The sequence below is a fragment of the Elephas maximus genome, chromosome 5, assembly GCF_024166365.1.
Source record: "Elephas maximus indicus isolate mEleMax1 chromosome 5, mEleMax1 primary haplotype, whole genome shotgun sequence".
Classification (NCBI taxonomy): Eukaryota; Metazoa; Chordata; class Mammalia; order Proboscidea; family Elephantidae; genus Elephas; species Elephas maximus.
In genome coordinates, this window is record NC_064823.1 from 73,221,430 (window position 1) to 73,245,583 (window position 24,154).

The 24,154-nt window shown below is 38.6% G+C and overlaps 5 protein-coding genes across 6 annotated transcripts in view; 4 read left to right on the top strand and 1 right to left on the bottom strand.

Annotated features, from left to right (window-relative positions):
• The window catches only part of LOC126077021 (placenta-specific gene 8 protein-like), a 224,258-nt gene extending 205,949 nt beyond the window's left edge, over nucleotides 1-18,309 (top strand). The window contains exon 5 of the mRNA XM_049885900.1: nucleotides 18,035-18,309. The gene's annotated coding sequence lies outside the window, so the exon portion shown is untranslated. The remainder of the gene's footprint in view (nucleotides 1-18,034) is intronic.
• The window catches only part of LOC126077023 (placenta-specific gene 8 protein-like), a 158,448-nt gene extending 140,139 nt beyond the window's left edge, over nucleotides 1-18,309 (top strand). The window contains exon 5 of the mRNA XM_049885908.1: nucleotides 18,035-18,309. The gene's annotated coding sequence lies outside the window, so the exon portion shown is untranslated. The remainder of the gene's footprint in view (nucleotides 1-18,034) is intronic.
• LOC126077022 (placenta-specific gene 8 protein-like) overlaps nucleotides 1-18,309 on the top strand; it is a 158,379-nt gene extending 140,070 nt beyond the window's left edge. Inside the window, exon 5 of the mRNA XM_049885905.1 lies at nucleotides 18,035-18,309. The gene's annotated coding sequence lies outside the window, so the exon portion shown is untranslated. The remainder of the gene's footprint in view (nucleotides 1-18,034) is intronic.
• On the top strand, nucleotides 628-18,309 carry LOC126077024 (placenta-specific gene 8 protein-like). The gene is made up of 5 exons (XM_049885909.1): nucleotides 628-734; nucleotides 7,362-7,493; nucleotides 8,754-8,878; nucleotides 14,188-14,302; nucleotides 18,035-18,309. Exons 2-4 carry the CDS (start codon nucleotides 7,385-7,387, stop codon nucleotides 14,290-14,292), a joined length of 339 nt encoding a protein of 112 aa, XP_049741866.1. The 5' UTR covers nucleotides 628-734; nucleotides 7,362-7,384; the 3' UTR covers nucleotides 14,293-14,302; nucleotides 18,035-18,309.
• A 4,565-nt stretch (nucleotides 18,310-22,874) lies between these two features.
• The window catches only part of COPS4 (COP9 signalosome subunit 4), a 48,914-nt gene continuing 47,634 nt past the window's right edge, over nucleotides 22,875-24,154 (bottom strand). For both annotated transcript variants that reach the window (XM_049885879.1, XM_049885878.1), the window contains one exon: nucleotides 22,875-23,381. In XM_049885879.1, the coding sequence (XP_049741836.1) occupies nucleotides 23,325-23,381 (57 nt within the window). In that variant the 3' untranslated portion in view covers nucleotides 22,875-23,324. The remainder of the gene's footprint in view (nucleotides 23,382-24,154) is intronic.

Consider the following 24,154-nt stretch of genomic DNA (forward strand, 5'->3'; position numbering starts at 1 on the left):
TGTATGTGACCTGTTTAAGAGTGTAGAGTTTGGAGTCCACAGATTAGTCTTATTTCAGCCAATTTCTAACTGCCACCTACTAGCCCCTTACCATTTCTGTGCCTCAGTTTCCTTGTCAGTCAATGGAAGGAATAATTGCACCCACCACACAGAATTGTGGGAAGAATTCAATAATTATATGCAAAGCAGTTCAAACAGTGCCTAACAAATAGTAAGCATTTAATCACAATAAGGAGAAAAAAAAAAAGGAGTTCAAGGAAGGAGAAAGAAAATAAAAAACATCTGATCAGGTATGGAATTCCAGATACCCTGCTCTCTCCCACATAAAATCTACAAGCTTAATTAATACTAAAGGGTATTAATTTATTATACTAAAGGGGGAAAGTAAAATTTAAAAATGGTAAGCTCTGCCAGGTATATGAAGTCAATCAAACTGCATACTAAATGAAATACATTCCTCCCAAAAAGATACATAGGTGTGCCTAACACGATGTGCAAAGCAGAACCCACATTTTTGACAGGAAATCTGTTCTTTTTCAAAATAACAGAAACACACCCTGAAAAAAACTTCTGCCCAGATTACATCAGCCAATAAGAACCTCTACATATATTCTTTGTACTACATACAGCAATGGGAACACTGGTGGCTCTCCCATCTCAAAACAGCTTTCACTTCTGGTGAGATTCTTGCCCAAGCCACAGAACATTTCCTGCTCAAAGCCTGTTTCTAAACTGTAAGTACTTTTAAATTAACTACCTGTTTAAAAGCTTATCTTAGTACAGAAATAGGTTTTCTTTAAACTAATTTGATTTTCTTGGTTTTTTCTAACATGCCATATTTTAAAATTCAAAATAAAAGACCAATGTTTTCTTATTTAATTGGTTGAAGAGGAAACTTAGTCAAATTCAACAATAATGATGTGCCAACCATGTGCTAGGTGCTAAGACAGACAGATGCCATGCTTTTCAAAGCAGTGTGTGATCTCAGCAGTGAATCCTCATCAAATAGTGTTTTCAGGAGGAACTCCATTTTACATATTGTAGCTTTAGTTCGATTCATATGCATAATTAAATGTGCTTGCCTAATTTCTCTGTGCTTCAAAAATACTTTATCCATTCAAAATATTTAGAAACAGGGATGGATTTTATAGATTTAGCAAAGATCATGAGAATCACTGAATTTAAGTATGAAGTAAGAAAAGCAAAATAGATTGCTTCAAAACTGAATTAAGATGCTTCATTTAATAGCCCTTGTGATGCAGTGGTTAAGAGCTCAGGCTGCTAACCAAAGGATCAGAGTTCAAATCCACCAGCCACTCCTTGGAAACCCAATGGAGCAGTTCTACTCTGTCCTATAGTGTTGCTCTGAGTCGGAATCAACTAGACGGCAATGGTTTTGGTTTTCTTGGTTTTATTTAATATGCAAAGAGAGATGTTACCTCGTCTCACATGTGTTAGTTTATGAGACGAGAGATTATCAAATGGAAACGCCTCAATCAAGGCAACTAAAAATGAACTTTGACATCAATAAACAATAGAAAAAAGAGGAAAAATCTGTTTTATATTTGTTACAACTTAATACCTGTGTAAAGATATTAATAAGATGGTGGGCTGTGCTTCTCAAGGGCAAGGTGTTCATAAGCCAGGCACACAGGTACAAACTTGGTTGTAACTAAGGCTAATGGATACAATTAGGACATTTAAAATGTGAACTTAATATGGCAAGGTTTTCTGACGTGGAGAACATTCCATGGAAAGAGCCTTCTAAAGGAAGTGGTCGTAGTCTCATTCTTTAACAGTTGTCCTCTAAGATTCTTGTTTCAGTTCCCACTGTTTCCATTTTTGTTTTTCTGCAGTGGCTTTTTCCATCATCTGTTCTGCTTCTTTGAAATCCAAGATGGTGTTAAACAAAATAGCCTGTGGTCACATAGAATGGTGGGCAGAACTGCTGGCCATGGAGAGGGAACAAGAGACATCTTAGGGTCTACCAAATCTAGCACAAGGCTTTTACACACACTGAGTGCTCAATAAACAGTTGCTGAATTGAATTGGTCCTACAGTTATCAGTAACAGATGAGAAACGACAAAGCCCGGAGCCTTGGGGATGGAAGTGTACTCTACAAGTCAGCTGGCACTGGACTCCCCTGGGACGCCAAAACTTCTGCACAGGTGCACAGCCAAGGGGCACACAGGGCTACAGTTAAGCCTGTGATCCTTGGGCAAGCTAGAGGTGCTGGCATGGGCTGTACCCACCTGGAGAAAGGAACACCATTTTTTTCATTCTCACTAGAGCATCCACATGCTCACCATGTGTGTCTACCCAGAAGGGTGCCTTTTTCTACTTCACAGAACAGCACCCTACAGCATAGGCACTGCAGTTCTGCAAATGCTCATTTCAGATCACTGGATCCCAGTTCATGCCACCTAAGTCACAATCTCTTACCGAAAAACTAACTGTTGTGTCGAGTCGATTCCGACTCATAGTGACCCTAAAGGACGCAGCAGAACCGCCCCATAGGTTTTCCAAGGAGCAACTGGTGGATTCGAACTGCTGACCTTTTGGTTAACAGCTGAACTCTTATCCACTGTGCCATGACAATCTCTTAATGCCCAGGAATCTACATCATAAGCAAGTTCTCCAAACAGTTTTTATGCGCGGTAAACCTTGATGATCAGACTTGTAGATAAGGTCTCAGAAGATAAGGTTAAAGATGTCACTCAGCACTGAGGGGATTTCAGGGAAGTTCTCCCCCAACACTGACCTCCAGCTCCTCCTAATATTGACCTTTCAACTTGAATGGCTAAGGTTAAAGACCACTGATACTTAATGGCTACAGAAAAGAGAATTGCAGTTGGGAAGTTTTCATTTGTTCCTGGTTTTGTATTTTGTTAATTTTGAAAACCCTTGTGACACACAGAGTCACCGTGAGTCAGAATCAACTCAATGGCAACTAGTTAAAGGACACCTAGAATTTCAAAATGATATTTAAACCACGGAGTTGCATAAGAGTGTGTTTGCTTTCTCATTTCAGTCTTATAACTAATAGGAGGCTTTTCCTAAAGTTACAAGACTCTTTAGAATAAGCTAAAGGTATCAAACAGAAATTGTGGATGTTATTTCTTCCTAGGGTAGCCCTCCTGGCTGAACTGGGCTGGGCAGAGCTGTATGTAGCATTCACTAAGGAGCCCTGGTGGCGCGGAAGTTCAACCCATTCACTGCTAACCATAAATGTGGGTGGTTCAAAACCACCAGTGGGTCTGTGGGAGAAAGATGTGGCAATTGGCTTCCACAGTAGAAATTTACAGCATTGTACAGATTTACAGCCTTGGAAACTCTATGGGATTGCTGTAAGTTGAAACTGATTGCATTGCAGTGGGTTTGTTATTTCTTTTTTTTTTTTTTTAGGTGGCATTCACTAGAGAGGAGCTTCTAGTAGTAACATGAGTTGCCTCCTGGGGTCCCACATTCTGCTTCAGTTCTCTGTGCTAAAGTACAAGGAAGCACCTGGGGTCCCACAATATCCTGTAATTAAAAGGGAAAGTAAAAAAGCAGTGCAAGAAATAGAAACTTAGGTTTTTACTGTTGGACTGAAGACTCTTCATGCTAGTACACTGAGGAGGGAAACTTCCATGCGAACTAACTGCCAGCACAGGGATATTTTGGATGAGGCTGCTGGCTACAGAGTAGGCAAATTATTTTGATTGGGTTTCAACAGGACTCAGGCATGTTCAGGTCTCAAGTTGCTACAAAGGCTAAAAGTAGCCCATGTGAACACACAAATAACACGTGCTGTACACTGAGCGGGGAGAGTCTGGTTAAGGAAAGGAAAATTAGATGATTATAGTACAGGTACATTTTTATTCTGAATATTCAGATTGTTATTATATTAAAAGTCACAGTATATGCTTCTTGAAAAATAAGTGAAAGAGCATGTTTTTCCTCTGAAAGAGATCATGGAAAGGATATCTACTCAGCTCATATTTATTGAATGATGTCAACTCTGTGCCAGTCAAGAACAAACATTTATGGAATAATCAGCATGCCCCCCTTAAATATTTTTTAAGTCACTGGGTTTGTTTTTGGTTCACTAAATAGAAATTTTTTGTTTTGACTATAAAGAAATAAACGTTAATTATAAAAACAATTTTTTCAGACAATACTGAAAATTATAAAGATAAAAGTTACAAATACCCATTAGTCAAAGATTACTCAGACCCAGAGGTGACCACCACTATATTCAGAGACAACCACCCAACATGTTATTGTACATCCTTTCATATTGTTTCCTGGTATTTGATTATTAAATTTGCTTAATAAATTAAATTTGTTTAAAATAGAAGTTTATTGGAAATTTTATATGTATGTTCTTAGCACTTCCTGTAATTCTCACCTCTTTGGCCCCAAATATGGGAAGCCATCGCCCAAAAACACGGTGTCTTATTCAGCACTGGAGTTTGGGAGACAGGGGAGAACTGGGTCCTAGGATGTCAGGGAGGTAAAGGGGTCATGTGAAGAACTGCCTTGCTCCTTGAGTGGTTTCTATGAGCTCCACACTAGCCAGTGTTTGATATGCACCATCCGTGGCATCAGGCATTGCTTGAGCAAGATGGGGAGAAGAGAACGAGGTGGTGGTGGGGTTACTGAGCAGTTACTTTGTGCCAGGCTCTGTGCTAAGCTTTTGAAATTCAGCAGGGAACACAGCCCACACTATTGTTTCTGTCTGATGTTACCATCAGCATGCCCCTCAGCCCACACCATCAGATGAAAACTTTTTTAAATTCATAAATGCTAAATTTATGAGTGCCTGGTGAGACTGGATAGCCAGGTCAAGCAGAAAAGAGGGTCGGGATACCGAGGAGCGAGCTGCGCGCTGACCCTGGCCCTAGAGCCCTCAGATCCCTGACACCCTGGAGCAGGTGCTCTGGCTCTAGGCCATACCCGCTAACTCTCACTGAAGAAGGAAATCATGCTTGGTAAAGCACAGGGTCAGGTCAGTGAAAAAGAGAAAGACTCTCAAGGACATGGATTGACACAGTGGCTACAACAATGGGCTCAATCATAACAAGGATTGTGAGGATGGCCCAGGACCAGGCAGTGTTTCTTTCTGTTGTACCTAGGGTTGCTATGAGTCAGAACTGACTGCAGGGCACCTAACAACAACAATCTTTACAGAAGCAGACTGCCACATCTTTCTTCCATGGAGCTGCTTGTGGGTTCAAACTGCCAGCCTTCTGGTTAGCAGCTGAGCACTTAATCACTGCACCACCAGGGCTCCTTGCCCCTGTTACAGTGTGTAACAAACCCAACTTGCTCAACTACATGTGAGTCTTTGGCAGTTTTAGGCTGGAGAGCACTGACAGTTCTTTTTCTATTCAAGGATCCAACTCAGGGTCCCACATTACATTTGGCTGTCATGTCTCCTTAGTCTCATCCAATCTGTAAGGTTTTTTTTTTTCAGTCTTTATTTTCTTTCATGATCTTGACACTTTTAAAGAGGGTAGGTCAGTTATTTTGTAGACTATCCCTCAATTCATGTTTGTATGACGCTTTCTCGTGATTAGCTTAAGGCATGCATTTTTGACAAGCATAACACGAAAGTGATGTTATGTCCTTCAGTGCATGATAATAAAGAGGAACATGACATCATTATGTCTCATTATTGGTGATGTTAACTATTTTCTAGTAGTGGTACAAATATATATATAACAAAGTATTTGCAACTTTACATTTTTTACATGTACAGTTCAGTGACATTGATTACATTCACCATGTTGTGCAACCGGTAATGTTTGATCATTTGGTTCAGGTAGTGCCTTCCGGGTTTCTCCACTGTAAAGTTGCCATTTTCCTCTCTGTAATAAGTAAGTACCTTGTGGGGAGACACTTTGAGGCCAGATAAATATCTTATTTCTCACCGTACCTTCCAAGGCTACTCATTTAGGAATCCATCCGGGATCTTGATTATAATAGTTATTACTATGGTGCTTGCCAAGTGGTGATCTTTTATTTCCATCATTCCTTCTACATTTATTAATTGGAATCCTGTCATAAGTAATATCCCTTCTACCTTAACTCAGTAAAATAATAATTTCTATTTTGCAGGGCAGTTGAGAAGACTAAGGGGACAATGTAGGTCTATGTAGGACGATGTAGTCATAGGGTAGAACTTCAATAACTATCAGCTGAGTTATTGTCAATAAATGTTTATGAGAATTATCAAAAGACTTTTTCTTTCTACATTTTTGTATATTATACCCATTTAAAAAAAAAAAAGAACCAATGCCACTGAGTCAATTCTGACTCGTAGCAACACTATAGGACAGAGTAGAACTGCCCCATAGGGTTTCCAAGGAGCAGCTGATGGATTTGACCTGCCAAACTTCTGGTTAGCAACCTGAGCTATTAACCACTGCACCATCAGGGCTCTATTATACGTTATAACCACCTTGCTTGATTTTTTATCATTCACAGACTATATCTCATTTAATACTCTCACTGAGCATGTGAGTGGGTAGGTCAGAAACCATTTCATTTTAGATTAGCAAACGGAAATTTAAATGACCAGGCTGTTACATGACTGGTCCAAGATTACGTGGTTTAGGAAACCAGGATTTGGGCATATATTTTCTCACTTCAGATCTAATCTATGTTCCATGACTCCACACTGCCTCTCATAAAATGGAGAGAAATTAGGACTAACCTAACAAAATTTATTTCATAATAAACTTCCCTGAAATATACCGCTGGGTTTGTCCCTAACACGTGGCAGGGGGCGTTCAAGCCAGCACTGACAAAGGAGTACAGGCACTGGGTAAATCTGAAGTGAAGGACCAGCATGGACGCAGGAAGGTTGCGGAGGAGCTCTAAGCAAAAACTTGCCCAAAACAAAAGAGAGCATAAACAAGGAGAAATGGGGTGAATGTACACAAAAGCCTTGTTGTAATTAGTTGCTGGAGTCAATTCTGACTCATGCTGACCCCGTGTGTGCTGACTAGAACTGCTGCATAGGGTTTTCAAGGCTGTGACCTCTCAGAAGCAGGTGTCCAGGCTTGACTCGACGGCAATGGGTTAGGTAAGTGTCTAAAAATAAGATGTGAACAACAATGTTCCACCTCCTTGCCTCATGAGAAGCACCTATTTATTTTAACGATTCAGTGAAGTCCTTCCCCCCAGGGTCCTCTGTTCTCTGCTGGGTAGAATTAGAAATGACATTATTTGAAATTATGTTCTTCAAAGATCAACAACCAACCTGATCTAAACGCTTCTTCACTCCCCCAGTGTAACTTACTGCCGCAAAAGTCAGGCTTTCGAGAACAGCCTAGGGGTTACTTATAGCAGCTTTTTTCTTTTCAAACCATAGCCTTTTAAGGCCCTGCTTCAAAAATGCAAGCTCCATCAGTGGTCGTTGTAACTCAACCTGGGTGTGGTCCTCCAGCCCAAACCTCCAACTGGCACACTGGCCTGTGTGATTGCTTCACCGACTGCGAAGTCTGTAAGTGCATGGGAAACGTTCCCTCATAATTGACATTCAGGGAAATTACAATGTCCAAGTCCTTTCCCCTTGCTCCGCTCATTGTGTAGTAAAAGTTCCTAACCTGTGATAGGTACCCTGTATGCTAAAAATGGTATCTGTAACAAAAGAGGCTGTTACTATACTGTACTGTACTGATTTCAAGTGAATTTCACCAGCCCTTCAAGGATAGTCTTACTCCAAAAATAATTTTTAGAGTTAAAATGACAGTGAAAGACTAATGCTTATAAATAGGACTTCAATTAAGAGACATTTGAACTTTAATTTGATTTTTTAAAAATTTTTCCAATAAGACTGTTCTTGTTACAAATAAGTTAAACTCATTACTTTATAGTTACATTGCACCAAGTACGAAAGGGAGAGTTTCTTCCATGGCTTCAGCATGAGCTCAGAGAAAAAAATATTTGAATTTACATGTTTGGGTTTTTTACACACCAGAGGATAAAGAATTCTAAAGGCATTGCCCAAACTGACTCAAGAGGAAATAGAAAGTCTCAACAGACCCATAACGAGTGAAGAGATCAAATCGGTAATCAAAAACCTCCCACCAAAAAAAATTCCTGGACTAGATGGCCTCACTGGGGAATTCTACCAAACATTTAGAGAGGAATTGACACCAATACTATTTAAACTCTTCCAAAAGATAGAGAAGCTTCACCTCCATCCCATCTAGGGCCTCCAACCCTACTGAACACTAGCCATTGCCTGGACTTGCTAATCTATCACACATAGGCTCTATTCCCTTTTGTCCACCTGTAAAATGCCTAATCATCCTTCAATATTCAGCTCAAGCAACCTGTCCTAGTTGGAACGTTGGAGGCCCTATTCTGTGGGTGACCCCTTGGCATCTTGGGCAGGTTTCTGTTGGATAACTTTTCATGTTATATGTCTTTCCCACTAGTTTTCAGGCAAGGGTATTGTCAGTACCTAGGATAATCTCTGGAACATGGCCACAGTTCAGTGAATCATTTAATAGATGGATGAAGGCAGTGTTATGAACAGAATGACATACTTTGCAAGGTTCATTCACTCCTGAGGTGATTGGTGGGGAGAAGGGTAAAGCTGATGCAAAGCTGAATAAAAAACAGTGAAAGATGGACTTGGCAGTAGGTTATGTGACAAAGGCCCCATGATATGGACTGCCATTCATGAACCAAATTAACTTTCAGCTCTGGTGGGTGCAGAGTGGAGTAACTGGTACCTGTTTTTTCTTGTGTCCAGGTCTTTGTGGCGCATTTTGCACCTCGTTCCTTGCAAGTCAAATTGCAAGTGACATGAATGAATGCTGTCTGTGTGGAACAACAGTTGCAATGAGGACCCTCTACCGGACCCGATATGGCATTCCTGTGAGTCATTTCCGACATTGTAGCATTCAAGTATGTAACCACAGTCAAAATAGCTGTTATAAACATGAACTTCACTTAATAGTGTCCTTTATTTGAGTTTGATTGTTATTTCCTAGGATGTGCAATCTTGTATTCAATTGCTGTAGCAACAGACTCTCTGGCTATACTACATCCCCCTAGGTTTATGTTAAAACACTAGAACATAAGCAACTCTCATTTGAAATGTATATCATACAATGAAAAGGGTTATTCAGAATCTATCATGTCCTGCATGAATTTCATATGTTACCTCTCTTAGTCCTCACACCATTCCTGTAAAATGGGTATGTTCAACATATTTTACATATGAAGGCACTAACATTTTAAGAGGAGGAGTATCTCTCCCAAAGATATACACTAGGAGTAGAGAGAGTGGATTTTCACTCTAACTTACCATACATACACCGTCACTTACACCCTAAGCTTCACCTTATGTAGTAGGGGAACAAATGAATATGCAGAATTTTTTTTGGAAGAACTTATTTTATTCCACTGAATTTATTTTATTTTTTCATGTAAAAATCTTCATTAGTTTTTTAATTATAAAGGAATAATACATGATATACCCAAAACCCACTGCCTTCACGACAATTCTGACTCATGGTGACCCTGTAGGACAGAGTAGAACTACTACATAGGGTTTCTAAGGAGCGGCTGGTGGATTCAAACCTTTTGCTTAGCTGCCGTAACTCTTAACCACTGTACCGCCAGGTCTCCAGTAAATGATACACATAATATATTGACAAATTCAAATATACAGAAGTATAAAAAGTAAAAATCTAACCTGTCTACATCCAATTCCACTTCCCAGTGATAAAGATTATTAATAATTTGGTGTGCATCTTTTCCCTTTTTTTTTTTTTTTTACAGGCATGTAAATATAGATTATCTGTAGACCTAGCGAGCTAGGTATATAAGGTTTTGGGTTTTGGGGGCTTTGTTTTTATTTAAATCTGGGGTCACAGTACAATGTTACTTGGGTTTTTTTCTCCTTAACATACGGTAGACCCCCTTTCATGTCAGTAATACCTATTCTTTTTAATGTCTGAATAATTCTATCATATTTTTTAAAATTTTTTATTGTGTTTAAGTGAATGTTTACAAATCAAGTCAGTCTCTCATACGAAAATTTAAATACTCCTTGCTATGTACTCCTAATTGCTCTCCCCCTGCTGAGAGAGCACACTCCTTCCCTCCACTCTTTTTTCGTGTCCATTCCGCCAGTTTCCAACCCCTCTGGCCTCTTATCTCCCCTACAGACAGGAGATGCCAACATAGTCTCATGTGTCTACTTGATCCAAGAAGCTCATTCTTCACCAGTATCATTTTCTATCCAATTGTCCAGTCCAATCCCTGTCTGAAGAGCTGGCTTTGGGAATGGTTCCTGTCTTGGGCTAACAGAAGGTCTGGGGACCATGACCACCAGGGTCCTTCTAGTCTCAGTCAAACCATTAAGTCTGGTCTTTTTGCGAGAATTTGCGGTCTGCATCCCACTGCTCTCCTGCTCCCTCAGGGGTTCTCTGTTGTGTTCCCTGTCAGGGCACTCTTTGGTTGTAGCCAGGCACCGTCTAGTTCTTCTGGTCTCAGGCTGATGTAGTCTCTGGTTTTATCATATAGATAATTTACTTCGTCATTTTTCTTTTTATGAGAGGCTAAATAATGTTGCAATGTAAACAGTTGTACGTAAGTGATTATACATGTGCACTAGCATTTCTGCAGAATAGTTTCCTAGATATTAGATTAATCTTGGGGTACACACACTGAAAATGTTGATAGATATTGCTAAAGTGCCCTGCAGAAAGGAGAATAAATTACCGATTTATGATCTATTAGCAATATATATGTCAGTATTGGATATCATTTTGCCAGATGGAGAAGCAAAAATGGCTTTTATTGTTTTAATTTTTATTAGTTACATCAAGGAACTTTCTGCAAAGTTATTGTCCTTTGTATTTTGTCTGTAAATTTTCTGTACATTTCCTTTGTTCATTGTTTTATGGGGTTGTTATTGATTTGTGGGAACTTTTTATTAATTATAATATTATTATTTAATATGAAAGCTATCATGTCTTTTAAAGGCCCAGTACATAATCAATTTTATAAGTGTTCTGTTGAGGTATGAAAAATTACGATTAGGCTGTAGGTAAAAATTAAGTTGGTTTTAAGAAAATTTGGGAGATTGGAAGGCAGAGGAAGAAATAAAAGCATTCTAAAGAATTTGCCTGACATTGATAGGTAAATATAAATTTAAGTTAAAAAAAAAAAATTGCCATCGAGTTGATTTCGACTCATAGCAACCCTATAGGACAGAGTAGAACAGTTCCATAGGGTTTCGAAGGAGAAGTTGGTAGACTCGAACTGCCGACCTTTCCGTGAGCAGCTGAATGCTTAACCATTGTGCCACCAGGCTCCATAAATGTAAATAGTGGATAAAAATTTAAGGGTAATCACTTAAAGAATAAAAATAGTTTGTGGAACATCTAAAACTGTTTAAAGGGAACAAAAGGAATCAGGAAAAATCTATTCAGCAAAAAGAAGAAAAAAACACTAATTGAATATCAAACATAGCAATTTGGCTATCCCATGCGTGGGAGTGACTTAGACATCTCTGATGTGCTGAAATGTTTTTACCTTTTATTCTTTCTTTCCATGTATTTACGGTGATCTTATGAGATAGGCAAAGAACTGACCTACTTAATCTCACTTCTCTCCTGAGCCCACAAAGGCCACATTAACCAAAAATAAGCCAAACCTGTTGCTATCAATTCCAACTCATAGTGACCCTATAGAACAGAGAGAATTGCCCCATACAGTTTCCAAGGAGTGCCTGGTGGATTCAAACTGCCGACCTTTCGGTTAGCAGCCGTAGCTCTTAACCACTATGCCACCAGGCCACATTGGGATCCTCTTAATACGAGCTCTATCCTGGCCTGCAGTCTCCTAGGGCAAAAGCCACAACCAGCAGCTCTTGGCTGGCCCAGATGCTCAGGTAATCCTTCAGTTAACCTTCCCGTCTTCCATTTTTCAGCCTGTTCTTTATCCTCTCTGAGCTCCAGATTTTGATCTCACATTTTTTCCAGTTCCCTTCCCACAGCTGCGTTAGGTTTCAGGTTCCTTGGCTCTGTTTTGCTTCATAAGTATAATCCTGTCTGCTTCATATTTCAAAAAAATTCCTTTAAAATGCCTGGCCCTCTAAATAGCATCATTAACTGTCTTCTGTTGCTGTTGTTAGGTGCCATCGAGTCTATTCTGATTCATAGCGACCCTATGTACAACACAAGGAAACACTGCCCAGTCCTGCACCAGGCTCACAATCATTATTATGGCTAAGCTCATTGTCCCAACCACTGTCAGTCCATCTCATTGATGGTGTTTCTCATTTTCGCTATTTACTGTTTTATATGTAGCTTCAATTTTTTTCTCCTTGTCATTGTCGTTGTTAGGTGTTGTGGAGTCCATTCAAACTCACTAGGGCTCCATGTACAACAGAACTAAACACTGCCCAGTCCTGCACCATCCTCACAATTGCTGTTATGCTTAAGCCCATTGTTGCAGACGCTATGTCAATTCATCTTATTAAGGGTCTTCCTCTTCTTCTCTGACCCTCTACTTTACCAAGCATGATGTCCTTCTCCAGGAACTGATCCCTCCTGATAACATGTCCAAAGTATGTGAGACGCTGTCTCACCATTCTTGCTTCCAAGGAGCATTCTGGACGTACATCTTCCAAGACAAATTTGTTCGTTCTTTTGGCAGTCCGTGATATATTCAATATTCTTGTCATAGTTTATATTTTTAGTTATTTCATTGGAGGACAAGAAATAAATGCATGGGCTCAAGCCATCACGTTAAATTAAAATTCCATCTATATATTTTGTGCTGTGTTTTATGTTTGTTTTTAATCAAAGCTCTAGAAGCAAGTAGTTTCTTAAATTTTCTAATTTTACAAGACTTGTTAGGAAAAACAGTGGTTCCCAAACTTCTCTCTCCTATTCCCTCTTACACAGAGCTGATTCTTTGGGTGCTTTCTACCATATCTCCAAATCATACCCTTGCATTGCTACTTCTTGACTTTTTACATTGAGGCATCAGCTATTGACCTCCCACTAGGGAAGAGGAGAATCCAGTCCTGCCCTATCCTCCTGCTCCCATCACATGCAGGCATGCTTTCCCACCCCTCTCCTTCCAACGTAGTCATATGTAGTTTTGATCAAATCTATATTCAGTGTTTATATTATGAAACCTATGTTTGCTCTTCAGAATCGAATCATGTAGTAAACTGATTGCTTTTCCCAGTTTGTTTTTTATTTTATTGTGGTAAAATATGTGTAACAAAATCATTGTCATTTTAACCATTTTTAAGTGTGTGATTCAGTGACACTAATTACATTCACCACATGGTACAGCCATCACCACTATCCATTTCCAAGATTTTCATCATCCCAAGGAGAAACTCAGTGCCCCTTCAGCAATAATTCCCCATTTCCCACTCATCTAGCCCCTGGTAACCACTAATAAACTTTTGTCTTTATGCATTTGCCTATTCCAGATATTTCATATACCTGGGATCACACAGTATTTGTCCTTTTGAGTCTGACCTATTCCACTTAACACAATGTTTTGCTAAATTTTCTTTTTCCTGGGATTAATAATTGCTGATTTTTTCATTAGTAATTTTCCATTTACTATGCTTGAAGTCAATGCTAAATTCTTTGCCAGTTTTCTAACTCTCTTCCCAACCCATTCACTGCATCAAATATTCTACCACTTTCATCTTCTTGATGAAATCTCTCCCTGATCCTCCTGGCTTGCTATCCTTTGAACTATCCAGTTCTCATCTTGGGATCTTCCTTCACCATCATCCTGGAGATTTCACTGACCTCGCTTCTGTGTCAGATTCCTGTTTCTTATAGCCCGTATCATCCTGTTTCTTGGTTTACTCCCTCATTTTGGTGGAGCACAGGGAGGCTATGTGGAGAAAAGAATTTTGAAACTTTAGTTCCTGAAACTCTTTATTCTACTCTTATGCTTGACTGAGAGTTTTTTTGAATATATATTTTTCATACTATATAGGAAAATATTTTATGTCACAAAAAAAAGCAATAGTTACATGGAAAAATCAACTAACATTTTCTTAAATGTAAACACCCAAACTCTGAATCCCAAGGATCAGCCCCTCCTGCTCCTCTTCAAGGCGACTGAAAAGCCACAAATCTTCAGTTCAAAATAGATGATTTGAACATTTCTCTTTCTTTTATATCTTTAAATAGGGATCCCTCTGTAATGACTATTTGGTGACCAGTTGCTGTCTTCAGTGTTCTCTTTGCCAAATAAAGAGAGACATCAAAAGAAGGATAGCCATGCGTACTTTCTAAACAGCTAATGGTGAGTTGGTGCAAACATTCTTCCCAGAATCTGTGGATTTTTAGAAATACAGTTAAGGGTTTTGTATATTATTCATTGTTTCGGATAACAATTCAGTAATAACAATTCCTTAAGTCACCCAAAATGTTATCTTAATATAAAGATTGGTTTTGATTTCTTCTTACAAAGACAGCTTTACACGTTGAAATGATATTTTAGGAATAATGAATTTTCTAGACTTTTCAGAATTCTGTTGGTCTACTGATTAAGACTTTATCAATTGTAAAATACTAAATACTATGATAAGATACAAAAAGATAGAAAGCATGCCCTCTATTGATACAAACAAATTTACACAGGATATTGGCAAATAACAACAAAATAGTAGAGCAAATGAAAATTACATATTGCATAATATTTGGATTAATTGTGGCATAAAGCATCTATCATAGTGAGGTGAGGTTAAACCGAAAAGTCCTATTAGAGAAGGTGAACTTAGAAAGAGCTGGAGATAGATTTAAAATATTTAGAAATATATAGAATTTCATAATCTGAAATTCAATCAAGTCATTTTCAACTAATTGTTCCAAGATTCTCAGGATTAGCTATTGGAAATGTAGTAAAGTGGAAATCAACATGATATATAGGCAGTTCTCTAGAGAATACATGTTGAGTCCAGGGAAAAAACATTATTTTTTCCATTCTTTCCATTATCCCACTTCCTTTCTTAAGTGAGTGAGGGCTCTGTATAGGTTAAGAGCAATAACTCTTGGAAGATATGTTTAAAAAAAAAAAATGTTTAGCAAATAGTGTACCAAATATCTAGTATTAGGCAAGACACTGTGCTGTGCTGTGAGGAACAAAAATAAGCAACAGGTCTCCTTGCCCTTGAAGTCTTTAAACTCAAAAAAGAGGGAATTAGACAAGTCCCTAAAAAAGTGTAGGGTTTCACTAATGCCTTTAGACAAAATGCTATGTTATGTTCAGAGATGGAAAAGATTACATCCTGTGACATGCATAAATGAAATTTCCTTGAAAGATATAACTTGTAATTCTAAAGAATTACAAGTACATCAGGACCCCAAGAAAAAATAGGTGACACACAAATTATGATAATTCAAGGACTTCATAAAGACTACTTACAAAGGTGTGGGTGGTAGGTGAAGGGATATTACAAGGGCTGGTGAAGTAACTTGGAAAGTAACAGCAAAGTGGTTACTACCTCTAAGGCCCAAGGGAGGGAAGGAGGGAGCAGTTTCCAAAACCTCAAAGGAAAGAGTTATGTAAAGAAGGCTGCCCTGAAAGGAGCAATAACCTCTCAATAGAGAGACATAGGCAGCCTGAGGTGACCCCATAGAAGGAGCTACAGGGAAAAAATATTCTGACCTTACTCTCTGCTGGGCTTCCCCTCAGCCAAACCCAAGGGCAGGGAAGCATTGCTATAGATCACAAGCCACCCTCCTCCTAGGACAGAGAGCAGACAAGGCTGGAAGTGGTCAAATGAGCAAACAGAAGATCTCGAGCGCAAGATGTGATTTTAATAGAAATGGAACGTTGCTTCTAATCAGGAACATCAGGGAAATTATAGAGGAAATAAGAAAGAAAGCAAAAATAAAAACATTTTTATAAGCTTAAGTCCAACTTGGCTGGAACATATGGTTAAAGCAGGAAAATGATGAGAAACAAAAGATTTTAAAAAATGAGTTGGCTAGAAAGTGGCCATCTAAGATGTATCCATTGGTCTCAACCCACGTAGAACAAAGGAGAATGAAGAACACCAAAGACACAAGGTAAATATGAGCCTAAGAGACAAAAAGGCCACATAAACCACAGACTACATCAGCCTGATACCAGAAGAACTGGATGGTGCCCTGCTGTAACCGATGACTGCCCTGAGAGGCAACAGAACAGAGAATTCCTGATGGAACAGGAGAACAGTGGGATGGAGACCTCAAAATCTCATAAAAAGACCAGACTTAATGGTCTGAGACTAGATGGACCCTGGAGGTCATGGTCCCCAGGCCTTCTATTAGCCCAAGACTGGAAACATTCCCAAAGCCAACTCTTCAGACAGGGATTGGACTGGGCTGTAGGACAGAAAATGATACTGGTGAAGAGTGAGCTTCTTGGCTCAAGTAGACACATGAGACTATGTGTGCAGCTCCTGCCTGGAGGGGAGATGAGAAGGCAGAGTGGGACAGGAGCTGGTTGAATGGACACGGGGAATACAGGGTAGAGAGGAAGAGTGTGCTGTCTCATTGGGGGAGACCATCTAGGAGTTTTTGTATGACAGACTGACTTGACTCATAAACTTTCACATAAAGCACAGTAAATAAAGTTAAAAAAAAAAAATGAGTTGGAGCCTTGGCATGCAATGTTGTGAATAATAGGCTAATTATTTGGTAAGTAAAGGAAAGTTATTGAAGGATTTAAGTAAGATAGAAACATGGATAGAGCTACACTCTAGAAAAATTATTCTGATAATGGTATACAGCACAGACTGAATAGGGTAAAGCCAGAAGCAAAGGGGTGGAATTAGACTGCTATAATAATTCTCATTTAAATAAATACATGAAACAGTATGGACAAAATATCTTCCCACACTTACATAATAATGAGTCCTGACATCTAATTTTTTTTTTTTTTAACCTCAGGGAAATTATCTCACTAAATCTTCTAATGGATTTGATGTAAAATGTCCTGGTGGTCCCAACTCCTCAAATCAACTTGGGCCCTACATTATTTACTGACAATAAAACTTTAAATATACAAATACCTGGAATGGCAGAATCAAGAGACAAAGAATAACAACGTGATTTATGTTAAAAAATAGATTGAGACAAAGTGACGCAGGAGCCATCTGAAAAAGTTCCCAACAGCCCGAACTGGAACAATTTGCACAACAAAATAATATAGTATTGAATTATGATCCAAAGCATGCAATCAACATCCTTGAGTTCATACTGACATAAATAAATGACCAAATCAATAAATGAGAATAAACACATCTCTTGTACAGGAAAATTTCAAATAATTTATGGAGATACTCCACCCTCAAGGAGGAGGAACATGAATCCTCACTGCTTGAGCGTGTGCTATGCACAGTGACTTCCTTCCAAAGAGTACAGCAGGGAAAGGGGGGAAAAAAAGAGTGACTTTACAGTGGAGAAAGCTGACAAACCTACCTCAGCCAGGTGATCAGAGCTGACATCATCCATGATAACTCATGTTGTTAGCATATACCTTGATAAGATGTGATGAGAATGGCACTTGACCTTTGTAGTCTTCCTCCAAAAACCTCACTAATTCCATTCTAACCATGAGAAAAACATCAGACAAACCCAAAGTGAGGTACACGCTACAAACTGCCTCACCAGCACTCCTCAAAACTGTCAAGGGCATCAAAAACAAGGGAAGTCTGAGAAACTCATAATTTCTTAGAACTGTAAGGAAACACACAACTAAATGTATTATGGTATCCTGGATGGATAAAGGACATTTGGTAAAAACTGAAGAAATCTGTATAAAGTATGGACTTTAATTAGTAATAATGTATCAACATTGGTTCATTAGTATGACAAACTTACCACAGTGAGACGTTAACAATAGGGGAGACGGGGAGCAGGGTATATGAGAACTCTATGCTACCTTTGCAACTTTTCTCCAACTCTAAAATGATTCTGAAATTAAGTTTATAAAATATAAAAGCATATGTTGATAAAATTCATACCTATGTTTGTGTATCCCTAACAGGCAGAAAGGTCCTATGAAGCAACTAAAATCAGCGAACACCTCTTCAGCTTGAGCACATCTCCACCTCTTGCAACTGAAATATGATGAACAAGTGTCATCACAATTGTTGGGAGAAAAATCACATTTTTACTTATTTTAAATGAATGCTGTCCCTTAGTTGTGCTAAATGGTCCACCTTTGCTTTCCCTCACTTTCATGCTATCAAATTTTCTAGCTTGTAAGTTTTGAAGATTACATTTGAAATATAAACCAAATAAAAGATTTTGCTAACAAGATTCTTCATGCTTCTTTGCTCTCATTAGAATGGCTTTGTGTCATTAGTTAACTTCACGGGTCAGTCTCATAATCTCATAATTTGATTTCTTAGCTGAGGACCTAGGTTCATAAACCAACTATCTCGCTCTTATGTAAGATTGTTAAGGGAAAGAAAAAGACTACAGATGACTTATTCCAGGACAACTATGGGATATTCAGCCAATACTTTTGCTCCTTTTCATGTTATCTATAATTACTGTTCGTGCTGAGAAAACAAGACTTTATGCAAACGACACACTATGCCCTGCTTCCAAACTGTTTGTTGGGTTGTTATTTTCTTTCCGTTTTGCTTATGGGGAGTCAGAGCAGGTAATAAAAATTCAATTATCAAATTCAGTATGGCTCAATTTTGGTTAAATATTGAAGGATAAATGTGTGAAATAACACTTTTTTTTTTTCACATTTCTTATCCTGTGACTCATCTGCAACATTTTTCATTGATGACACTCTTCCCAATTCCCTTAGTTCTCCTCCCCCATTTCCAAGCCCATTTCATTTATCGATGGTAGAAGTTGAATTCAGGGTATTGGCAGGAAAATGCTCTTCCTTGTCAGCTCTAGGGGAACGTCCCTCTTTAGCCCCTTCAGGGCACTTCTTCTAGAAGGACCCTCATATACTGTCTTCCCCTGTGCATCATTTTCTCCTTTTATAAAACACCTGTCAGGAAAGATTAGGATTGGGACTCACCCTCCTCTGATATGACCTTGTTCAATTTAACTGATAACAAAAGAAACTCTCTATTTCCAAACAAGGTTACATTTACAGGTACAGAGGTTAGGATTCAACATATCCTTTGGGTGGACACAATTCAATCCATAACACAGGTTCACCGTGTTGCTTCAGTGAGATAAAATGTAAAACCACCCAGAACTTAGTAGGTAGTTAACAAACTTGGGCAGCCTGCCCCTTCATATACTTACTCTATAGATGTGGGTGCTTTTGCAGGATCCTATCCTGGATCCATTTCTTTCACAACTATTTTCTCCTTAGATAATGCCATCTACTCTCTTGACTTCAACTGCCAAGGAGAACTCCAAATCTGTACTTCCTGTTCTCCCTCACTCCTGATCTCCAGAACGTGTCTTTGCCTAGTAGACAAGTCTACCTGGGTCCCCCCTATACCTTTCTACCCAACAGGTCAGATGATATCACCACTACTCAGTTCTTACAGATATCAATCATCCCTGAATTGTTTCATCAAACCTTCTCTTCCCCCCACATCCAGACGCCAACTTCTGCCACCTAAATTCCACTTGAAACCTCCACTAGATGATCTATTTTTTTTGCTGCCATATCCCCATTGCCTAGAACTGTGCCTGACACCTAGTAGGAACCTGCTTAAGATATGTATTGAGTGAATTAATCTGTCCCTTCGTTTTCAACTCCACCATCGTGGATGTAGTCCAAAACCTCATTATCTCTTTGGGGGGATCATGTTCATAGCCCCTGAACTAGTCTCTCTGCCTCTAGTCACTCAAGCTCCCCTTGCTTTCTCTCCAATCTATACTGTACAGTGCCTCTCATAAGTTAAATTGAAATGAGACTGTGAGCTTTCTAAAACACAGACCCTAACATTTTTTCTGGTCCTTTATAATGTAGTCTCAATTTACCTCTTTTGCTTAATCTTCTACCACTTCTTTCCTCTCAAAATTCCCAACTTTCTCAGGCTTCAACACATGTGCTTTTTTTACATTTCAGATTCCAGTTGTTCATTGCTGGTATATAGGAAAGCAATCGACTTTTGTATATTAACCTTGTGTCCTGCAACCTTGATGTAATAGCTTATTACACTCAGGAATTTTTAGGTCAATTCTTTGGAATTTCCTATATAGTCATCTATGAACAAAGTCAGTTTTATTTCTTCCTTCCCAATTTGTATATCTTTTTTGTTTTTTTCCTGGTCTTTTGTATTAGCTAGGACTTCCAGTGTGATATTGAATAGGAGTGGTGAGAGGACTCATCCTTGCCTTGTTCCTAATCTTAAGCAGAAAGCATCTAGTTTCTCACCATTAGGTATTAGCTGTGGATATTCTTCATTAAGTTGAGGAAGTTCCCCTCTATTCCTCCTTTGTTTAGGATTTTTTTCAGGAATGGGTTTGAGTTGTGTCAAATGCTTTTCTCTACTGATTGATTATATGATTTTCTTCTTTAGCTTGCTTATGTGATAAAAACAACAACAACAACAAAACCAAACCCACTGCTGTCGATTCCGACTCATAGCGACCCTATAGGGCAGAGTACAACTGCCCCACAGTTTCCAAGAAGCACCTGGCACATTGGAACTGCCGACCTTTTGGTTACCAGCCGTAGCACTTAACCACTACGCCACCAGGGTTTCTTGCTTATGTGATAAAAAAAAAAAAAATTTTTTTTTTTTTTTAATCACTAGATTACATTAATTGATTTTTGAGTGTTAAACCAGCCTTGCATAAATCCCACTTGGTTGTGGTGCATAACTCTTAATATACTTTGTTAGATTCAATTTGCAAATATTTTGCTGAGGATTTTTGTCGACAGTCATTAGTTGTTGGTCTGTAGTTCCTCTTTCTTGTAATGTCTTTATCTGGCTTTGGTATTATGGTAATGCTGCCCTCATAGAATGAGTTAGGAAGTGTTTTTTCTGCTTCTACTTTCTGGAAGACATTATAGAGAATTAGTATTATTTCACCTTAAATGTTTGGTAGATTCAAGAGAGGAATCATCTTGGCCTGGTGCTTTCTTTTTTGGAAGATTAATTACGGATTCAATTTAATAGCTGTAGGCTTATTTCTGTTGGAGTATTTTGTCTTTCAAGGAATTGGTCCATCTCCTGTATCAAGTATGTGGGCACAGAATTATTCATAGTCTTCCTTTATTATTCATTGTCCACGGGATCAGTAGTGATAACCACTCTTTGATTTCTGATTTCAGTAATTTGTGTTTTCCTTCTTTTTTTTCTTGGCTAGCCTAGCTATAGGTTTACGAATTTTATTGATAAAGACCCAGTTTTTGGTTTCACGGATTTTCTCTGTTAATTTCCTGTTTTCAGTTTCAATGATTTCTGATCTAATTTTTATTTTTCTTCTGCTTGATTCAGGTTTATATTGGTCTTCTTTCTCTAGTTTCCTAAGGTGAAAGCTTATATTATTGATTTCAAGTTTTCTAATATATGCATTCAATGCTACAAATTTACCTCTAAGCACTGCTTTTGCTGCATCCTACAAATTTTCAGATTGTATTTTCATTTTCATTTAGTTCAAAACAGTTAAGCACTTGGCTACTAACCAAACGGTTGGCTGTTCAAATTCACCTCAAGGTACCTCAGAAGAAAGGCCTGTAGATCTACTTCTGAAAGATCACAGTCATTGAAAACTCTATGAATTGCAGTTCTACCAAGATACAGAGGTCACCATAAGTCAAAATCAACTCTATGTTAACTGGTTTGGTTTTTGTTTTTTTCCTGGTAGTCCCTTAGAAACTACTCTGATAAAATAGATTACCTTTGTTACAGACAAAGCTCTTGGCATGATTTGAAATGGTTACATCCCCTTGGACACAGTTCAAAATGATTCAATTTTTCCCTCTCACTGACCATAACACAACAGAATTTTTCTCTATGACTGTCGTTGCTAGGTGCCCTCAGTCAATTTTCGACTCATAAAGACTCAATGCGACAAAGTAGAACTGCCCCACAGGGTTTTCTGGGCTGTGATCTTCACAGGAGTAGCCACTGGCTGGGTTTAAATGGTCAGTTTTTCCATTAGCAGCAGAGCACTCAACCATTGGAACACCAGGGCTTAAGACTAAAAAAAACCAGTTGCTATCAAGAGGACTCCTGACTCAGGGTAAGTCCATGCATCTCAGAGAAGAACTATGCTCCACAGGATTTTCAATGGCTGATTTTTCAGAGGCAACTCACCAGGACTTTCCTCCAAGGAGCCTCTGGATGGACCCGAACCTTCAACCTCTCAGCAGCTGAGCATGTTAATAGTTCCCAGCAACCAGGAACTCAGTCTCTAGCAATTCATCAGTTACAATTTAAGTGTTCTTACAAGTTACTAGCTACAGCAGGTTCTGCTCCTGGGAAGATGATCTAGGCTGTGATTCTCTGGATTCACTTGTTTCTCTAGTTTTAATGATTTGTGGTTTGACCTGTGACTTCAATTCTCTGATGGATCTAAGAATAGTTCTTCATTTTCCTTTTGTTCAGCTTTTGTCTCGTTATGAGGACAGGCGTGATGACTTCCAAGCTCTTTACATGTTGGAACTGAAACCAGCAGTTACTCACATACTCTTTTTAATCTTTTCCCACTTTCTCTATAAAGCTGGAGAGTAGTCTTACCTGACTTCTCTCCACTAAATGAAAAGCTCCTCCCCATGTGTTCTAGTACTTTGTGCAACTTCAAGTATTACACCTACTGTCTATTAGCTCTGAATGCCTGGTGAACAAATTTTTTACCTCTGTATTTCCAGAATACAGTATAAATGAATGCCTGCTGATTTAAAAGTGAAAAAATATTTCTCGCTAATTAAAAACAAAGTACTATTTTTATTTGGCTCAATTCTCCATTTATTAGAATAACCACATTTGGAGAGGCACAAAGCAATTAAGTTTTACATGACTACAAAGTTATCACAAATTCCAAACTTTTTAGTCACAGATATTTCACTTACTCCATTTAAAGAAAAAAGCTTTCAAAACATCTGAGTTAGCTTGATACACAGAAACCCTAAATATATGGGAACTACATTATTTTTAAATGCTTGCACTTCTTGCTCTAACAATGTCTTCCTTAAGTAGAATCCAGAATAAAAGGGATTGAAATGTGTAAGGTCATGATGCAAATGCTCTGGAGACAAGTGAAATTAATCTGTACAACATGGAAAAGGAAGTAGTGTGCACAGAGTTCTGTAAGGGCTCACTGAGCCATCTGGGCTTCCATGGCTTGTGCTGTCCATTCTGGTGCTGTCTGACTGATTTTCTCCAAAAGGTTATTCACTTGGAAACAAAGTGATTGAATCTGTTTGTCCCAGGTTGGCAAGGCTTCTCGTGCTAAAGAAAAAGGGAATAGTGTACAAAATTGGAATTACTCCTTTGCATTCATAGCAAATGTGAGCTACAAAATAAATGCAGAAGTATTAATTTTTAACAGTTTATGCCAAAACTCCTGGCTAATCAAATTAAGCTAATTAAGCAATAATTAAGGAAAGTACCCATGGACAAGATGGCAGGAGGAGACAGGAAAGCTAGTAATAGGGAACCCAACGTCAAAAAGGGGAGTGTGTTGACATGTCATAGGGTTGGCAACCAATTCACAAAACAATATGTGTATTGTTTAATGAGAAACTTGTTTGTTCTGTAAACCTTCATCAAAAGTATTAAAAAAAAAAAAGAACTCAAACTACATACTGCATTGGGCAAATCTGCTGCAAAAGACCTCTTTAAAGTGTTAAAAAGTAAAGATATCACTTTGAGAACTAAGAAGAAAAAAAAAAGGGAAGTACCCAAAGCACATAATATAAAACTAAACAAACAAAAAAACCACACACAGAGAGACACATACTATTACTCGTAAAAGCATAAAAAACAAACCAACCCTCCAACCTCAGCCACAACCACAAAAGACAGCCCACTGAAGCAGTCACCAGACAATGTTTACTGAGTTAGAAGGTACTGCCATCTACTGGGGAAAGTAAATTGATTTATATCTTCAAGGCTGACTCTTGAATTCTGTAAAAAAAAAAAAAAAAAAAACCCAGTGCCATCAAGTCGATTTCGACTCAGAGCGACCCTATAGGATAGATTATTTTAACACTTAAAACTCC

What these genes read in the sequence shown, in the direction of transcription:
- LOC126077024 (XM_049885909.1), top strand. Translation starts at nt 7,385, where the DNA reads ATGCAAGCTCCATCAGTGGTCGTTGTAACTCAACCTGGGTGTGGTCCT. An exon ending in CTTCACCGACTGCGAAGTCT is followed by an intron (nt 7,494 to 8,753) that starts GTAAGTGCATGG and finishes TCTTGTGTCCAG; the next exon opens with GTCTTTGTGGCGCATTTTGC. An exon ending in GGACCCGATATGGCATTCCT is followed by an intron (nt 8,879 to 14,187) that starts GTGAGTCATTTC and finishes ATCTTTAAATAG; the next exon opens with GGATCCCTCTGTAATGACTA.